The 18917-nt window shown below is 42.0% G+C and overlaps 1 protein-coding gene across 2 annotated transcripts in view; it reads right to left on the bottom strand.

The window, feature by feature from the left end:
• Positions 1 to 15587, bottom strand: part of EGFLAM (EGF like, fibronectin type III and laminin G domains) — a 73645-nt gene extending 58058 nt beyond the window's left edge. The window contains exon 1 of one of the 2 annotated variants that reach the window (XM_015615282.2): positions 15263 to 15587. In XM_015615282.2, the coding sequence (XP_015470768.1) occupies positions 15263 to 15371 (109 nt within the window). In that variant the 5' untranslated portion in view covers positions 15372 to 15587. The remainder of the gene's footprint in view (positions 1 to 15262) is intronic. The other variant, XM_015615283.3, reaches the window with a different exon arrangement.
• Between the last annotated feature and the right edge of the window lie 3330 nt (positions 15588 to 18917).

Here is an 18917-nt window from a genome sequence, read left to right as displayed (position 1 = left end):
CACCCAGTGCTTCAAACAATGCCATTGAGCAACTCGTAGGCTTTTCAATGTGTTCCTGAAATGCTGGATACTACCCAGGACCCAAAGACAGGGCCATTCACACATTCATACTGCTTGTACAGTCTGTGGCACAGATTCAGGCTACTGGGAAGGTGTCCCAGGAATGGTCTGGAAGACAGCACAGCTCACACAGCACATCTGTAAGTCAGTATGGACATCTCTGGGGAAGGGAAGCCCAACTGTGTGGAAGACAGACAAACTATGCCATGTTCCCTGGGCCTTCACCCATTTTCTTCATTAGCATGGACTTAGTCCTATGGTTTCCTGCTGGTTCCAGGGGCTCCAAACACAGCACATACCACCTCTTATGCTGACCTTCTGCCCTGCCCTGCACTCAGCAGTAGCTGAGTGTATGGTACCATACACCACCTGCTACCTAAAAGGGTGGCAGGAATGAGCAGTCAGGGCTGGGGTATCAGTGTCCACTTAAGAAGAATTTCACATTCAGAAAACAGCTTTCCAATCTTCACAACACCCAATAAGGCAAATTAGCATTTCAGCTGCATTAGTAATAAGGAGGAAAGAATACCCCCTAAACATTCACTCTTAACATATTCATAGCATCCTTGTATTACTTTCTGGAGAAGCTCTATGAGACAAGTTTGCTGGAAGGCATAGTTGCCTAAACAACAAATTTTAACCAGCAATGACAAATAGTCATGTAAGGCAGGCTTCAAATTCATATTCTGAATGCATTATAGGCCAATAACATTATTTACTGAAAGTATTTGGTGAATAATTTGGAACAACAAATAAATTTGAACAAAATGGAATCCATTTGCAGACTACCTGCAAGCAGAGAGACAACATCTGTTTAATAAGGAGCCACATAATGAATTATTCACTCAGCCCTAGAAAACAGTACTATCTCTAGGTTGCAGATGATGAAAGAGACACAGAGAGCCAAACAGTGACCTCAGTTACACTGGCCTATAAATTGTCACTGTCGAGTAAATACAAAGCTAAGTTTTCCCTGGACCAAGTCAGGGAAAACAAGAGCAAGGAGCCAGAGAGGCCTATGTTTTTATCCTTCCTGTTTAGTTCTCCCTAGAAGTTAGGGAATTCCCCTAACACAACAGGGATACGGCTGGATACTTGCTTGGGAACCAGGCATAAGCACCATCAGCCGTAGCACTGTCCTGGCAAGCAGCCTCAGGTGACGGCCAGCGCTCCCCTCACCACTGCATCCTGCCCTCTCCGTGACCACAGCAGGCACATGGCACACAGGCTGCTGGGTCCTGCTGCCTCATGCCCAGACCAGGAGCCAAGAGGAAAGAGAAAGCCAGTGGCAGCTGCGACCCAGGCACAGAGTTATTTCCTGGGGAGGCTAGAGGGCAAGGCAGAGAGGAGTATCTCATGCAGCATGGCAGTCCCACAGTCCCCTGCTGTCACTGCTCCCAGCCTGACAGCTCAGTGATGTGCACCTGGGGATTCAGAGTCACTTCTGGTTGTCAGACAACCTGACAAATTTCACACAACCTGGCAGAAAGTAAAAAATGTCAATTTCTGGACTGAACTTTCCCTTTGCAGCCATGGCAAAGTGACGGCAGGATCTGACACAAGCATTGTTTATGGCATTGAGTTGCAGGAGATGTCATGGCTTTTGAACAACCGTATCAAAGTGGTCTGTCAGCTGATCACAACTGCTGAAGCACATGCCACTGCTCTACTGACAAGCCATTTTGAGATAAATGTGAACTTAATGTATTTTGCATGATTTTACAGAGCATCATGTATTAGGCACACTAAAAACAGATATTGAAGCTGATCTAAACATTTATGTCTTTACATCAAATGTCTTGTTTGGACTATTAAAAGAGTTTTCAAGGGTAAAGCTCTTGGGGTATTTGTAGCTTCTCCTACAACTGGGGTCAGAAATACTCTTCTCAAAACTCAGCAGGAAACCTCTGTAAATCTGGTAGCACCACGTACAGTGCAAAACCACAACAGAACCTCCTCCCCTCTACACCCTGTGGATTGGGAATCTGCAGACAAGGGGGGTGAGACACATCCACTACTTGTACATGTTCTGAAGATCTGCCTGAGTGATGATCCCCCTGCCAGTGTCCTCTGCAGCTGGGTCCAGTGAATACCTAAGAAGGCATGGAGATTGGCTCTGGTCACAAAGAACAAGGAGCCAATTTATATAAACAATAAACACATCTTGTACAAATACAGTCGTCCTCCTTTCTGGCCTATCAGGCACAGACAGTTTGATATTGTCCAAAATGCTTTTATGGTAGTGGAAGCAATGACTGCAGTGCCATGCAAAGAAGCCATCAATCAAGTAGGAGCACTCTCAGACATATTTTGACTATACATTGTGAAAGTATATCAAACACAAGAACTTAATGAGGATTTATCCATAGATAAACAATGTTGAGTTGACCATGTTGTGTTTACTTTTCTGCTTACAGATACTTTCCTTCCCATTTATACATGTTTTTGGCTCTGTAGGTCTAAAAATATGCAAAAACCAACAAACCAGTAAAGAAGTCACCAAACAAGTTCTCCAAATAAGCTAAAGAATACATAAGCACTCTCCCTGAGATGGAATAAATTTTTCCATTTCAAAATAATGACCATTATTTAAATTTTTGCTTCACAGAACAACACAAAAATGGTGAAAATGCTCATGCCATCAATACAAATGTCACTTCCATTGTGGCTCTCACTGCTACATACAACAGCCTCTGCCCATTCATTAAACACCATGGACTACCATCAGGGTGGCCAGAGGATAGAATGTGTGCCTCCTGGGAATGGACCCCATCCTGGGCCAATCAGTGTTGTTAGCCTTTACTGCAATGAAGAGATTAAATTCTTTGCTGTGAGGGTGGTGAGGCATTGTCACAGGTTGCCCAGAGAGGTTGTGGATGCTCCAATCTTGGCAATGTTCATGTCCAGGTTAGATAAGGCCTTGAGCAACCCAGCCTAGTGGGAGGTGTCCCTATGGCAAGGAGATCAGGATTCGATGGTCTTTAAGGTCCCTTCAACCCCGCAAAATTCCACCATTCTATGATTCTATGTACCACTGCCTCTGGATGCTCTTTGCCATTCATCACTGAACCCACCAGCAGAAATGTCACTTCTGCCCCTGTGATTCTGTGCAGTTACCTCGAGGAAACAGTAGAAACACTTCCAATGAGTCCACCCTCTGCTGCCAAGACAGCCATGCTGGCCTTAAGCAGGGCTCATGACTTCAGCCAGATCCTTCCCTTCAACTGCTGCAAAAAAACTGCTTATGCAGGCACAGCTCTTCCTTCCTCCCTTCTAGTCATGGACTGACACCAAAATGCTACTGCAGTGGTGAACAGTTATGAAGAAAAACCTCAACTTCAAACCAAATACATTTCTAATGTTTATAAACTTCATATTTAAAGCACTTTGGATGAATTGGATAAAACTCATCCCTACTAGTGTATAATACTAGTCCTATTATTTCAGAGCAAATTTCAAAACTGATTCAAATTTTAAATTAGATTAAAATAATAGTGATTGAAAACAGTTTAAATTTTAAATACAGATGAATGGAATATCTGAAAGAATTTGTGTTAGAAATTTTTCTTTTAGAATTTTAATTATCTTTTGAATTTAATCTTTTCTTTTTAGAGATTGTTGTATCAAGGCATGCAGGTAGTCACAGGTACTTGCAGATCCTGAAACAATATGCAAATAATTCACAGATACAATCCACATGAAATAATACAGTAATATATTTAAGAGAAAACAGATGGTTAATTTCATCTTTATGAGTTTTTAGTTTGGAAAATCAAAACTTTTATACTACATTTTCTGTACTACACCTAACAAGAGAGCAGAAGACGAGGAATGGAGTGTAAGCATTTCACTATTTCACTTCCAAATCTCTGTGGGTAACAGCTAGGACATACAGACTGAAGGGCTCCTTATTTTCCAGGTTGAAGTGTCTCCCATTTGTGTCCCATGAAACAAGAGAAATTTGATGATGAAATGCTAGTTTTCACTACTAACATGATACAATGTAAGAAAATAGGGGGAAAAAAAACTCAAGAAAACCTATTCAAACTAATTCTAAATTGAAGTTTTCAGGAAAAAAAAAAAGAGAAAAGTTTCCAGAAAGAGCTCTGAATTTCTTCTGTTTGAAATATTATTTGTGTACACCAATTCACAAATGAACTCACCATGAATTTTATTAAAATAGCGTTTTATCATTGTAATAGCTGCTTTTGAGGGAAAAAAGCTTGTCCACTCCAAGAGGTGAAACAAAGTGTAGAACAGCCTGTTCACTCACTGAGATATTGGTGAAATTCTTATTTATTAAACAATAAACAGTGATAAGGTTTTTTGCTTCCTTCATTTTACAGACCAAAAGTTATGCAAACAGCACAGTGGAAGGAAGACAACATGACAAACTGAAAAGGTCAGGAAATTCTAAATGAAAAAAATATGCCATCTTTAAATTTCTTTGAAGCCTCTTCCAGCTCCCACTGCCCAGCAGCAGTACGTAAGAGAGCAAGAATTTCTCAGCCACAACAACTACAAAGGACAAGGACTTGAAACTGGAAAATCTCAACCAGCCTGTCCTGGTTCTGCACCCAGAGCAGCAACATCCAAGCACCAAAAATCTTGATTGTAGTTTCTCTGAATGAATCACCTACCACTGCATCAGATCCTGCAGCAGAGATGGCAGGTAACACAGCTCTAGAGAGTCACCATGGTTTTTGATTCAAACCACAGTGCACAGATCTTTGGAGAGACTAACCTGACCTTCATTAGTGCTTTAAAAATACTGCAAAAGAAACCACAACGAAGGCAAAAAAAAAAAAAATCTCTCAGCATTTTAATAAATAACAGGCTTGGACTCATGTGATGTTTTGCTGATACTTATATAGCATCTGTTATCTGCCCCAGGGACATCTGAGGTGACAGTCACTGGGATTTTAATAGCCTGGGGAAGGGGAATGAAGGCAACAAAGCTCAGAACTTAAGCTACAGTGCAACACCACGAATCCCATTAAGAACAAACATGTCACTGGTGACTTTGTCGTGGCTTGTCCTGCTGTACCTTGGCCCTGCAGATCACTGAAGAGAAAGGCAGCAAGGGGAAGTTCTCTCCTTACACTCCTTCCTGGAGCAAGGCTCTGCTCCCAGAAAGTCTCCACCTGCAGCAAAGGGAAGGAGAGAGGAGGGGAGCTCTGCACAGGGCAGTAGTGACTTCCAGGAGTGAAAAGGAAAAGCAGTAACTACTTTTTCAAAAAACTTTTTGGAGATATATATATTAAAATTTCTAGCTATGGATGGTTGTGCCCTGGACACACTTTCGGAGAATTCCTGGTGCTGAAGGTTATAAAAAGCAGGGGACATCATACCTCTGAGCAAAGGTCTAGTTTGTATCTATCTGACTTGCCACAGGCAAAATTGAGCACATCAGGCAATCTCTAGGCAATTCTTACAGGTTTATGTTTTTAATAATTACTGATCAGAGGCTGGTTTGATTCAGACTAGTGCATATGTGCATAACCTGTACCTGCACCTGGATAACTTGGTGAAATATCTCACCTAATGGAAGCATTTTCCACTTCCAGAGGAAATGAAGTATAGATGCCTGTAAAAACCTCCACCAAGACACTCTACTTGCATAACTTCCAGTGCATTTCCGGAAGCCTGAGTCAAAGTGTAACACTCACTCCTCTGAAACCAGGCTTGTGCTTTGCCCATTGAAGCCCCAGTGCTGGGGCATGGCTATCCGAGTTCCTGGTATCCCTGCAGCACCTTGGTCTGCAGAGGCCAGGTTCCTGTTCTTGGAGAAGGGACAGCACTCAGGCTCACCTCTCTCTTCTCCAGCCTACAAACTGCTTGAATGTAAAGCTCAACATTTTTCCTGGCTTGGGATTTCCTGTCTGGGCTCCAAGCTGCCTTGTCCCTGTGGATGTGCCCAGTGACTGGCAGGCTGCAGCTAGCCCTGTCTGCTGCCAGTACACTGCCTGCCCTGCCACGGCCTGCCTTCTCATCAGCTGCTTCAGCAGTTTTCAAATAACTTCGAAAAAACGTGTCTAAGAGATTTAACTTGAGAGCCAGAAGGTAGCTGAAATCAAGCAAGGGTACATGACCCTGTCTGTGTAATAGATTTTAGTAATCAGTGGGACAGGCTGCTTAGGAACCAGCATTCCAGCAGCATACCCTGGCATCTCCTCCAGCCTCTTTTGTCTCATGGGTTATGCATCTGAGGTGCTAGGAAGGACCTCAAATACAGGAAGAGCGTCACAAACCATGGCACTCTGTAAAGCAAAGAGGTCTCTGAAATTGTAAACATGCCAAATAAATAACTTGAGAATTTATTTATATTTAATTTAGATTCAATTTATATTTAATTTATCAATTAATATCACTTATTTTTCAGGTGTTTGTGATCCAAATCTTATTATCTCAGTGGAACCCATGACAAAATTGCTCACAATAGTTGAAAAGTGTTCTCCTTGATGTACCTTAATTGGTTCACTTCACCTACTACACATTTCTTTCTTGCTGAAACCCAGAACAAAAGACCTCTTGAAGAAACATATTACTTGGTACAAGAAAATAATTAAAGGGGAACTTCCTAAAAAATGGTCAGAGAGAAAAAAAATTACAACCAGACAATCACACATGCATTACATACACACATGCAAAAAGATTAAAGACTGAACTGTGTGACAGGAAACAAGTGTGCAGGGGGAGGACACAATGTGCATGACTGAGTCCCCACAATCTTTCTAGTCCTGAGCAATTGTTTTGAAGCTCATTATCCATGGACACAATGATCTGGTCCCACCCAAGAAAGTATCACAAAAATCAGAGTGTGGATTCGTTATCCCTGTGGTTCTGGCACAGGCCTCATAGAGATACACAAGACAAAGTGTAGCTACCTCACATCAAACACTTTATACTGATCACAACACCAGAAAACACTTATTTCTCTGTAGAAAACAGAGTAGCTTGGTTGGTGTTGGTTGGTTGGTGTTTTCAGTCCATGACAGGGTGGAGAAGAGCTCAAAGGAAGCTAAACCTGAGAGCTGAAACAGATGTTTTCAGAAGATCCTTGTGACACTCTGCAAAATCATAGAGGCAGTGAGGCTGGAAAGCATGTTTGGAGATCACCTAGTCCAAACCCCTGCTCAGAGCAGGCTCAGCTGCACAAGGTTGCCCAAGACTTTGCATAAAGAGGTTTGAATAACTCCAAGGACAGAGACTCCACAACCTCTCAGGCTGAATTCTCAGTCACCTTCACAGTAAAAAACTATTTGCTCATGTTAAAGGGAATTTCCTGCTTTCCCTTTGTGTCCATTGCCTCCAGACCTGTCTCAGGACACCAGAGAAAAGCCTACCTCCATCATCATCATCACTGCTCTACCATGTATATACATTTGTATAATTCCCACAAGTATTTTACTTCCAAAGAAAATCTCCTCAGCAGGAATTTTTTCGGTAACTCTATAAGTTCCTCTATAAGAAATGGGATCATTTCAATACCTTCTGCAGTCAGCAAGTCTCTCTATTCACCAGCACTATCAGTAAAACTGGAAGAAATTAATTGTCTCTACTAAGTGACTGAAATAACTGTCTGTTTTTAAACCTGAATTCCTGCACTGATTTAGTGTGGGACATGGCCTGTGCTTTCAAAGAACCAGTAACAAGAAGCAGGATATGAGAGTGACAGGGAAGGACAAAACCCTCTTTGGTGCAAGAGACACTGAGACATGGAAATATATCGCAGCATAAGGAATAAATACATAAGGGAGAAAATAGCACATGACCCAGGCACACCTATGATGTCCACACAGTTAGTATCTAATGCTCCCTAATCCTCTCAAGGCATTCCCTGCTTCGCTGGCACACTCTCTTCTGCAGCCTGTAGAGTCCAAGCCTTTGTCCCAAACCTCTACCAGGGCTACCTCATGCAAATCATGCCCAAGCTGGTCCAAATAGCTTGGTTTTTTCCCCCTTTAAACCCATTTTAAGAGCTGTCTTGTTCTTTGTCCAGAAGTCCCTGAGAGAATTGCTCTGCAGGTTTCTTCTTCCATCCTATGACCCTATGGCTCTGTAGGGGTAAAGGAGAGCTCAAAGACTCCCACCTCACCCTACTGAGTGAGTCCTTTTACACATGAACAGAGAAACAGTTCTTGGCTGCAAAGTTCAACTCTGCCATTGTGACTGATCAATTAAGATGGGAACATTAGCAACCTGCACACCACAGGTTCACATGGGAACGAGAACGTCATGAAATGGGAACAGGAACTAAAAATGCCAGCAGGACATCAATCCATGCATGGCTGGAGTATCAGCTGCAATGCCAACATCTCTGTAAACAGTCATCTTCATAAAATGCCTGCTTATTTTTGGAAACATGTTACCTTCTCCTGTAATTGTCTAGAAAGCAGAATATGAAAGAGACCTCACATTTCAGTTCCAAGGAACAGATTCTGGCTTCTGCAATCTCTAATTACACCACAAAAATTTTGGTCCTAGACACGTACTTTCCATCATCTACAGTTTGACAGGTTTTGTTCATAGTTTGGCTTCTTTTTTCCTAGAATGATATTCTAGTTGAATTTTTTTCATGCATAAAAGCAATTAAACTTGAGTGAAATACTGTATAATTTTTGCCCTTAGGATTTTTTATCAGAAGATTTTTGAGCCCAGCAACACAAAGCCAGTCTTGATTTAAAACTTTGTATGTACAACAATACCTCTGGCACAGCAGAAAGATCAGAATGATTTTTGTATTTGAAAGAAGTATGATCAAAACTCATAGGACACTCATTTCCAATCATTTTAAAAAAACAATTTTGCAAGTTGCAAATGTACTGCTATGTATTGATATATACCATCATTTTCATAGATGCCAGAAATTTCAAACCACTTTTAAAATTGAGAGAGGTGTGAAGGATAATCTGTGCTGGGATTCTTCCAGCTTCAGAGATCTTTCTGTGCAAATAATACTGGACTGACTATTCTCTGAGGACGTGGGGAACTCAGAACCACTCCGTGTCTGCTTCTCAGAACTGTTCTTGACACGACTGCTGTCTGCACAGTTATATAAAAAGTGTTCATTAGCTGTAAGATTAACACATATAAGGGGATACACTCAGAAAGCCATGTTCAGATGTTAGTACTTGCATATCGTTTATATTTCTTAGCTCTGAAAAATTATCCAGGATAACTTTGGTGATGCTTGAGTGAGACATCTTTTTAAGAAAAGAAAGCCAATGCATTTTGGCTATCAACCTGCAGGGATCCAAGACAGAAGAAGAAAAGGTTTTTCCCTTTTGCTGACAATCATATAACTGTCCCCTTCTTTATGAAGAAATGCCTCCCTTTATCAATATTTTGTGGATTCCTTTTTCATTAGAGGACAATATCCTGAGGGACTTTCCTCAACAGTAATCTTTACTCCTGCGTTTAGCTACCCTATGTTCAACAGAAGAACTGGCATGGAACTTGGTGTATTTCACACTATACACCTCTCACCTGCAGAGTTTTATGGATCATCACACAGTGTATCATTATCTAGGTTTGAGTTAGGTACCTGGTTCTGTTGAAGCTTTCCCCCTAAGCCCTCAATTTTCAGTGGCTTATGCCCTCCTGAAGCAGTTACTTTCAAAGATGAATTCTGGTGTGCTTGTTCTCAGCTCAGTGGCTCTGAAATGTTTGAAAAAGTAATGTTGATCTTTTGCTGTGGTTTGGATGGTCATGTTATATGAACTCATTTGATTGTCATGTGTAAGCATCTTCACTAAAAGTAAAAATAAAAGGAAAACAAATCTTGCCTAGTCTTACCCAAAAGTATTTCCTTTCAGCTGGAATTAGTAATGAAGAACAGGTTTGGGGATTTGTTTGGTTTGTGGGATTTTTTTTTTTTTAGATAGATCATTGGTTTGCACAGAAAACAATTAAGAAATTTCATTCAAGATCAGATATCTAACAATCTCCTGTGTCCCTGTGATTTAGGAAGTCTTTTGTTATGTGATCATAGACCATTATCACACATTCATAGATAAATATTATCACACATTAATAGATAAATATGGCACCCAGCTATACACTCAACAATGAGATAATAAACTCTGCAAAGACCCATTCATGGCTGTTTGCTTAGATTACAGGTATCTTTAATATTCTTTAATGACTTTTTAATATGAAAAGCTTTCTACAAGCATTTTAGAGTTTCATTTCCTTGTGATGGAGAAATTGTGAAAAGGTCCAATCAGTACTGTTTTGAGGACATAAAGCAATGACAGTCACCTTTTTTTTAATTAATTTTATTTTCAATTTAAAAGAGCATTAAAAGAGCAAAAAAAAACACATTAGAAGAGCATAAATAGAAACATGCAAAACTTTGAGTTCCAATATAGGCATGATATGAGGAGTTGCAAGCTTCCAAGTATACTCTCAGTTAATCAATGAGTTTGAGGGGCACTGAAGAGAAATCATGCACTGAAATTTTCTGGTTTAAGAAAACAAGGTACTGTTCTGTTCTTCAGGATATTTTTTGGGTGACATTCAGAATCCCTGCCATTAAGTTAAAGGTGAGTGTAACTGCTGAATGTGTTCACCTCTAATGAACTGCAAACAGTACACAGTGCTGTGTCTAGTCCAGTGTCACTGAGAGAAAAAGATGATTTTTTTTTCTGCAAGGCACACCAGAAGACACCATGAAAATCACCTACACATTATCACTGTTTCCTGGAAGCACTGACTAAAATTGGGGTACAGCTGTGATGAGCACCCTATAGGAGTCTCACCACTGTTTAAAGCGGCATGTCAGGAAAAGGATAAAAGCACAAAAACACTCTGATCCCATTTTTAAAAATGAAAATTTTTCCTGTGAAGGAGTGGCAAGCCATCGAAGACAGTCTGTGACAGCCTCCAGGCAGAAAGATTTCCAAAGGATCACTGTAGTGCCCTAACTCCAAAACAACCCTTCCTCTCCGATGCATCACTCTGAGCCCCAGCAGGTGGTATAGAATGTCTTGGCTAATTTTACCTTTCTGAACACTGGTGGAAGTCTGAATAGTCATTTCAGACACTGGCATTAGCAAAATGGTACAAATGAAAAACATTTACTGAAAGTTTCCTTGTACAGACAAAGATAGAAATTTCATGGTGGAAAGGGCACAAGATACTTTGCTGCAAGTGAGACTAACTAAAGTCAGGAAACATACTTCAAAATGAGTAACAGTGACACAGAGAGTAACATGTTCAAGTGGACTAATTCACTGCATTCCTATTGCTGCCCTGGAAAGTATTATCAGAAAGTATTACCATGGACCCCTGAGGTACAAGAGCAAGTCCAATCAAAAGGACAATGTCACATAATGTTGTGATGTAACTTACATCTGAAGGTGAAAAACAACAAATACATACATAATTAGTGTTTGATTCTATTGGTGTTGAAGACATCAGACATTTTTGAAATTGTAAGAGAATGATACTAATCTTCCCTCAAATAAATTATTCACATCTTTATTAGTTCTAGCTCACAGATATGTAGTGTCTCTGACAGCTCTACATCCCTCACATTAGGAATCATTCAGCTTCAGAGTCATTCCTCTTCCCAGACACTTCACATCCAGCAGCAAATCAACCTTACTCTTGCACACTTTATGTGTGGGATTTATTATGACAGTGAATAAGAATTCATCCTATTGTTCCAAAAAACTTTAATATTTAAAAACTCAAATAAGCACCTTCTTTCCCAAAGACTGCTGAGTTTTTTGATACATAAATACAGCTAGACTTTCAGAAGTGTTCTTTATGTAGCAGCTCTTATTATAGTCAGATTTTCTAAAGAATTCAAGTATCCCAGCACCAAATCCTTTGGAAAAAAAAAAGTCATTTACTGTAATGCTGACCAAGGATCTGTACTCTTTTGAAACTCTGGCCCTGATATTGAGTGCTACTCTCTTGTAAAGTCTTCAGACTTTAACTGGTCTGATTCCTCCAGCACTTAGACAGAAAGCCGGTGATGTCTACTGCTATGGACATCTGGGAAAGAGATACAAGCCAAATTCTTTATTTGTATTAGCTGGCAAACATAATATATTTATAAAAGAAGCATTCCTAAGCATCAGATATGATTATTTTTATTCTCCATACAGACCAACTTACCCATTTTATTATTCTACAGGGCGTTGGAATTTTACACTGTTACTAAAGAAGCACAGTGCAATACAGTGCAACAATTTTATTCTGTGAGCACCCAAGACAGGTTAACTCTTTCCCCTAAAATCAGACAACCATTAAAATTAAATACTGTGTTTATATTAGTAGCAGAGTAACACATTGGGAGCTAGTTTTAGACTCCCTATTCTTCAACCAGTTTCAACCAGTTGAAACTTGAAACAGAGATGGCAAAACCTGTGTCTTTGCAGAAGGCAAAAGCAAGAAAACAATGTGAAAGCAGCAGCATGAGTGCCAGCTTCTGGGAATACAAGATATAGAGAATCCCAGGCTAATCTGTTCCCAGCTATACTATTCACCACACGGTGTCTAAGGATTTGTTTTAAGCCCTTCCCAAAGAGTCTGTCATCCCGTTTCCTTGTCTCCAGAAAATGTATTATGTAACTGTAAATAAATGTTCAAATGATTTTAGCAGTCATCAGAATGTCTTGTTTTTGAGTACAACAGCCTTTTACTCTGAATATTAATTTAAGAAGTTGCATTTGGGGGACTTTTACTATATATTTTTAACTTCACAAACAGATTTCTGACTTTGCTGCTTTCTTGGCATTACAAAACTGATCTTTGTAAGCTAAGCCTTGAACTGAAACTTGGGAAGAATGGAGATCCATCTTACCATTTTTTTGTTTTGATCCACAGGACCTCCAAGTCAGCTTCTGTTAATGAAGACCAACTAGTTTTATGATTTCTCTCTTGATATAACCTCTTGCTTCCATCTCAGTTAAAATTCCTGTATAATCTATCTTCTATCACTATTAAAAGGACAAAATGAAAGAAAAAAAAATCCTAAAGAACTTTTTACTATCTTGTCTCTTCTTTGCTCACTGAATGTGTCATTTTGGATGTGTGAGTAAATGATAGTTCTTTTCTACTGTTAACCACCCAGCATATGATATGCTGCAGAACAAGGCAGAGATGTTCCAGCCACCTGAAACTTCACCTGTCCTGAGTCTTTTGAGAGCAATGTTTCATAGTAAGGACCCAGTCATGGGATTCTTGGGAGTCCTCAGTTCCAACACTCCCTGCAAAACGCAGATGGGAGTTAAATTATATATATATAAAATTAGATAGATAGATAGATAGATAGATAGATAGATAGATAGATAGATAGATAGATGATAGATAGATAGATAGATAGATAGATAGATACATAGATAGATAGATAGATAGATAGATAGATAGATAGATAGATAGATAGATGATATCTACTGAAAAGGGGGATTCCCCTCTTTGAATCTTGCTACAAGTAGATTTTCAAATGTTTGTAGATTTTGAAAAAAAATTGCCCCATAAAACTCATTACTTCTTATACAGCAAAAGAAGCAAGAAAGGAATGATTGAATCAGTCAGTGAATCTGACTTAAACACATTAACATAAAATGTGTGCTTACAAAAGTAAGGTAAACACAATACTAATATATTAATTCATTTCCTTCACAACATTGCAATCAGTTTCCAAGCTTTAAACTGTTTTAATTTAATGCACAGAAATATATTTTCTCCAGGTCTGCCATTCTGCTGTGACTAGAGGAAACAAGTACAACAGTATGTTACAGTCAAAGAATACTTTAAAATATTTATACATTTGCCTCCCCAACTTCACATATCCAGCATTCTTAATACAAGCTACTAATCATCTCATTCACAATGACTGTCTGCCTAATTTCCTCTGGTACTTAATGGAGGTTATTATGACAACCAAGGATCATGGGGCTAGATCCCTAAGAGACAAGGTCAGACTAGCAAAATTAGCCATCTGTCCAGTAAGGGTTTTAAGCTCAGGCTGTATTTAAGTATTAAGTTTCCAACTGTACAGGTATTTGTTTTCTTCTCAAATGAGCAAGAAAAGTCACAATAGTGATTCTAAAAACCAGCAATAAAAATCTTTCAGTACTGTGGGATAGATACAAAAGGGATCTGAAGCTACAAACTCTTCATGAGATGAGGCAGAACTTACTAAACTTTTTGTATTTTCAAATGAATTGATCTCAGTGAACTCAGTGATAAGAGTCAGCCACAAAGACTCCAGGACAGTCCCAGTGTTTGAGACAGTCCTGGGCGTAGTTATCTTCTCTTAGCACCGCAGTTTGTAAAGTATACAGAACGTCAAACTTCACTGTGCACTGTGTCTCATCTCATTGTTTACGTTTTACCTTACTGTTTCATATGCTGCAGACTGTAAAAGGGTTTTAACAGACTCAGGGTTTTAACTTTCAGCCTCTAAGGACCGTGCAGGACCTCCTTGATCAGCATGCAAACCTGCCGCCGACAGCTGTGGGAACTCTCCCACAGGACACAGACAGCACTCAGCCAGGAACAGGACCAGAAGGCACACCACATCATGCTGGGTACACGATAGCTACATTTCTGAGACAAAATCATTGCTTCTCTAGTAATTTTTCTTTCACATTTACTACTCTGTGTCTATGTGTACACCGCCGCACATAGAAATGTCGCAGCCACGGAACAGCCTTCCCGACAGGTCTCCTCTGACTGGCTTAGAGGTTCACCTGGCTTCTAACTGCTCACGCCGTACCGCAGGTAACGGGATCCAGGGAAAAATGGACAAATTTTTTGCCGATTTCTTCCGCAGTAGCTGCAGTCAGGTCCTGGTCTGTAAATCTAGAGATCCCACCGGCACTCGGAGTAAGACGTGGGAGAAAACTGGTCATACACGACCCCGCAACTTCAGGGGTCCCTGCCGGTGCCTGGACATCCTCTCTTCCCCTTGAGAGGGCGGCAGGGGCTCGCGGGGTAGGGCGAGGAGCCCGCCGGGCTCCCGGAGCTCCCCGGCGCGCTCAGGGACCGGGGCGGCGGCGGCCCGACCCCAGCCCACCCTCAGGGACCTCAGGGACCACTGCCCACCGAGAGCTGCCGCCCGGCCCCGCCGCCGCCTGTGCCCGACCCGGGACAGCCCCAGTGTTAAAGGGACGCGGAACTTGGCCGGTGTACCCGTGTCGCGGGGCGGGCACCCGTCGTCTGGCGCTGCCGCCCGTCCTACCTTGCCGGCGGGGGATGTTCCTGCGCGGCGTGGCCGCACACCCGATGCACGAAGCCAGGAGCAGCACCAAGGCGAGGCAGCGGCGGTGACAGCCGCCCGGCACCTCCATGTGCGCCGAGTCCCCCCGGCCGAGCGGGGAGCTGGGGCCGGTGGCCGCGGGCGAGGGGCGCCGCCGGCGCCGCGCGTCCCCTCCGGGCGGCAGCCGGTGCGGAGCGGAGCCGGGGCCGGCGCGGAGCGGACAGCGGGGCTGGGATGCGCGCCGGGCAGGGACGGGGAGGGACGGAGGGAAGGGGGGAGGAGGCTGGGTCCGGCCCTTTGATGGGATTACGGCCGCCCGGCGCGGGGCACGGCTCGGCACCTCCCCCGCGGGCCGCCGCCGCCCCGGCTCGGCAGACCCAGCCCCGCCGGAGGGGTCGCGGCGTCCCCTGCCGGGAGACCCCCGTGCCGGCGGGGTCACTCGGCAGCCGGCCCTGCCCGCGGGGAGCGCGCTCAGGGGCCACCCCTGGGTACCATGGGGCAGTGTGCCACCCTTTCCTCAGCGGGGACCCCTGCCCTGAGGGACCCCAACTCCGGTGCTGCCCTCCCCAGGGAGCTGCGGCATTTGACCAGCGTTTCTTCTCTTTTTTTTTTCCCCGAAGGTATGGGGCTGAAATGCTAGCCAACTGCAGGGGCGAAGGCGAAGCTAGGAAGAGGATTTGGTGAGGAAATTGTTGCTGAATTAAGAGGATAAATTAAGTTTAATCCCCCCCAGATGGAGGCTGAGACCTATCCAGCCACTCAGACTAATATAGTAGAGATTAGAGGAGATGGGAAGGGCTGGGGGAGGAAGGCAAAGGTAAGTGCTGGAGTTTGATGATACCAGAAAAAAAAAAAAACTGAGATAAACAAGAAATCCAAAGCATCTCTTCAGAGCAATGAAACGTTGGTGGGATGAAAGACCGAATCAATTTGGTTCAGTATCCCATCTCTGAAATTTAAAAGACAGAAGGAAGTGCAGATTCTTAGTATTAGCAGACAAGAGATTATCTTCCCTCTGCTCCAGGTCTCATCCTAACTTGGTTAGTTAGAGATCAGTATAAACCCTGAAACACTAGAGTTGTTATGTCTTGAGGGTTTATGTGGGCTTCAGTTTGGAAATTAGCTTCATTTGTTTATTTTGCTGTTTACTTTGATAACTTTCAGTGTGTTTAATGGCCATATAAATCATGTATGTTTACATAGTCTCTTGTGAATCTGTAAAACAGATACTCTATTCAATGTGTTCCATGCTGCAATTTTATGACATGAGGAGAAAAGCCAGGAAGAGATCAGAAGAAAAACTGTCTCTCTGTGGGAACAATGCTGATACAGGAAAATAAGGAAAGCTGTACCCTTTTAGGGTATGAGAGAAGACAAGGAAATGGTGATGAAGACCTTTTGGCCAGAAGCTAAGAGGAAGGGAGTTTGAGCCCCTATCATGTAAAAGCACTGCAAGCTCCTCATGAAGGAGTTGGAGGCGGTAATCAAAGCCTTCACAGGAGACAGTAGAGAGGACAGCCCTTGCCTACGTCAGGGACAAGGAAAGGAGATAGAAACCTGGTCCCCTTAGAAAGGGCAGCATCCAAGTTTCACAGTGATCATTGCCAGGAGAGTATGCTCAAGGCTACAGGATTAAAGATGAGGAATAGTTTTGTTAGCGTGATTGAGATGCCAGTGGTATGTCTGTCTCACACTCTTATCAGCCTGCCTTTGCAGACACAGAGGAATTACAGTCCATGTAGGAGAAGTGCAGGACTGATGGCAGGAATTCCTGGCAGGGTCAGTAACTGTGGCGTGCTGTGAAACTACAGTTCACAGGGCAGAGAACAAACTCTGGACTCCATATTTGCCCAAAAGGCACATGGACTGCTCACTCATTGGCAAAAATGGCAAGCAGATCACAGCCAAGGATGGAGAAAAACAAAGCCTGTCCTTTATATACACTCCAAGTAATTGTGGTTTGTACAGTGTGCTGTCATCAAATTCATTACAATTTCTGCTTTTCTTCTTATTTGATCTTCTTCCTCCCTTGTTTCACTCCCCCATTTCTTTCCTATGACTTTCTTTTCTGGCAGTACTCATAATACCACTGTAGTTTGTCTTCTTACATATCTACACAAAGTATTCTGTGATTAAGTTGTAGTTGGACGTATTGAGGCCAAAATGATTGGAACACCGAAGTTGATACCGCTGAGTTTCAGGCAGCTATAAGATTCAGACAGATTTTTAAATTTTAATTACCTTTTTGGGAGATTATCTCTGCAGCCATGCAAGTTGGCAACTTGCCTTCTGCTGCCATGGAGCAGGATATTAAGTTCTGGATGTATGGAGAGGTGCTCTTCCTGAAAATCCTACCAACAAAGGTAATCCACCACTAGCCTATTGAATTCCCTCTAAATAACAATATGAGTCCCAGTGGCTTTCTCACTGACAAGATTTTACACTCTCCTCATTGGCATAGTCCCTGTTGTCTTCCAGTAGCATACTGTTAAAAATTAATAAAACTTGGTACACATTTGCTAATGCAACCTCTGTCCAAAGAATGGGTCTCTCTTCCAAGAGAAGCATTTTAGTGGAGTGTATAGAATAAAGGCTTAGAGTTTTGTTTATAAGATAAATGTATGCCTTGCTATTCATTGATCTGTGAGATGGAAAGATGAGTAAAGAGTTACATGAACTTTTGACAGTGCTGAGTTTTGGGAGGTTAGACTGTTGCTGAGTTTTGTGCCTGTGTCAGACCAACTTGTAAAATACATCCTCATCTTACAGATGAAAAATTACTTTTGTCATGGAGGACTCTGTTCTACCAGGAAAACACAGTTACTAATGATACCTCTTGTCTGCATATTCATCCAGCTGCTTCTCCTTGTCCTCACCTGAAAATTCTTCTGTCTGGATTTGACTTTAATCAGTGGTCTGCAATTGGATTCAGCCTCAGACCCATCTCTATACTAGTGATGAGATTTTTGTTTTGTTCCTGAGAAGATGTAGATGTGAAAAATATCCATCAGATGCCTGGTTCTCCAGTGTTTGTAAAAACTTGTTGAAAAGGACTGAGACATGTCTTTCAAAACCCCATAAACCCAGGAGTCTAGTGGTGGTGGAGGCAGTTTTCCAGCATTATCTACTCTACCAGGGAAGATTATAACTAAGCCAGCACATGAATTTGGATATATTAGCCCTCTGTTTGGGTTGGATATTCCAATCCTTCTCTTGCTCTATAGCTCTGGGAAGGAATCAGACTTCAGTCCACATCATTTCTTACTCAGTGAAGCAAAGGGATACAACACAGAGAACTTTCCCCTCACCTCTCTTCCTTAAGAGGCAATGCATGTGCATACAGCAATAGCAATGCAAGGAATGATGTTCTGGGAAGGCAGGAGAGAGTGTGTTTCGTACTTCTATGTACTCAGACCCCTCTAAAAGCTATAAAAGGACCAACTTGATTCAGCTTGCAATTATATTAGCCTGTTATATCAACGTGTGATTTGCAAGTGTCAGAATCAAGAGTCACCTCTTTTCCTTGAAAAGGTAAAAATAGATATAAATGCAAAACACCAAATTTTCAAGTATGGCCATAACGTCCCTTTCAGATTTTGGAGGTCCAGTGTAAGAGGACTTCATTATTTTTTGTAAA

Source organism: Parus major, chromosome Z (genome assembly GCF_001522545.3).
Source record: "Parus major isolate Abel chromosome Z, Parus_major1.1, whole genome shotgun sequence".
Taxonomy (NCBI): domain Eukaryota; kingdom Metazoa; phylum Chordata; class Aves; order Passeriformes; family Paridae; genus Parus; species Parus major.
Note: the sequence above shows the minus strand (reverse complement) of the source record. Positions and strands in the feature narration are given on the sequence as shown.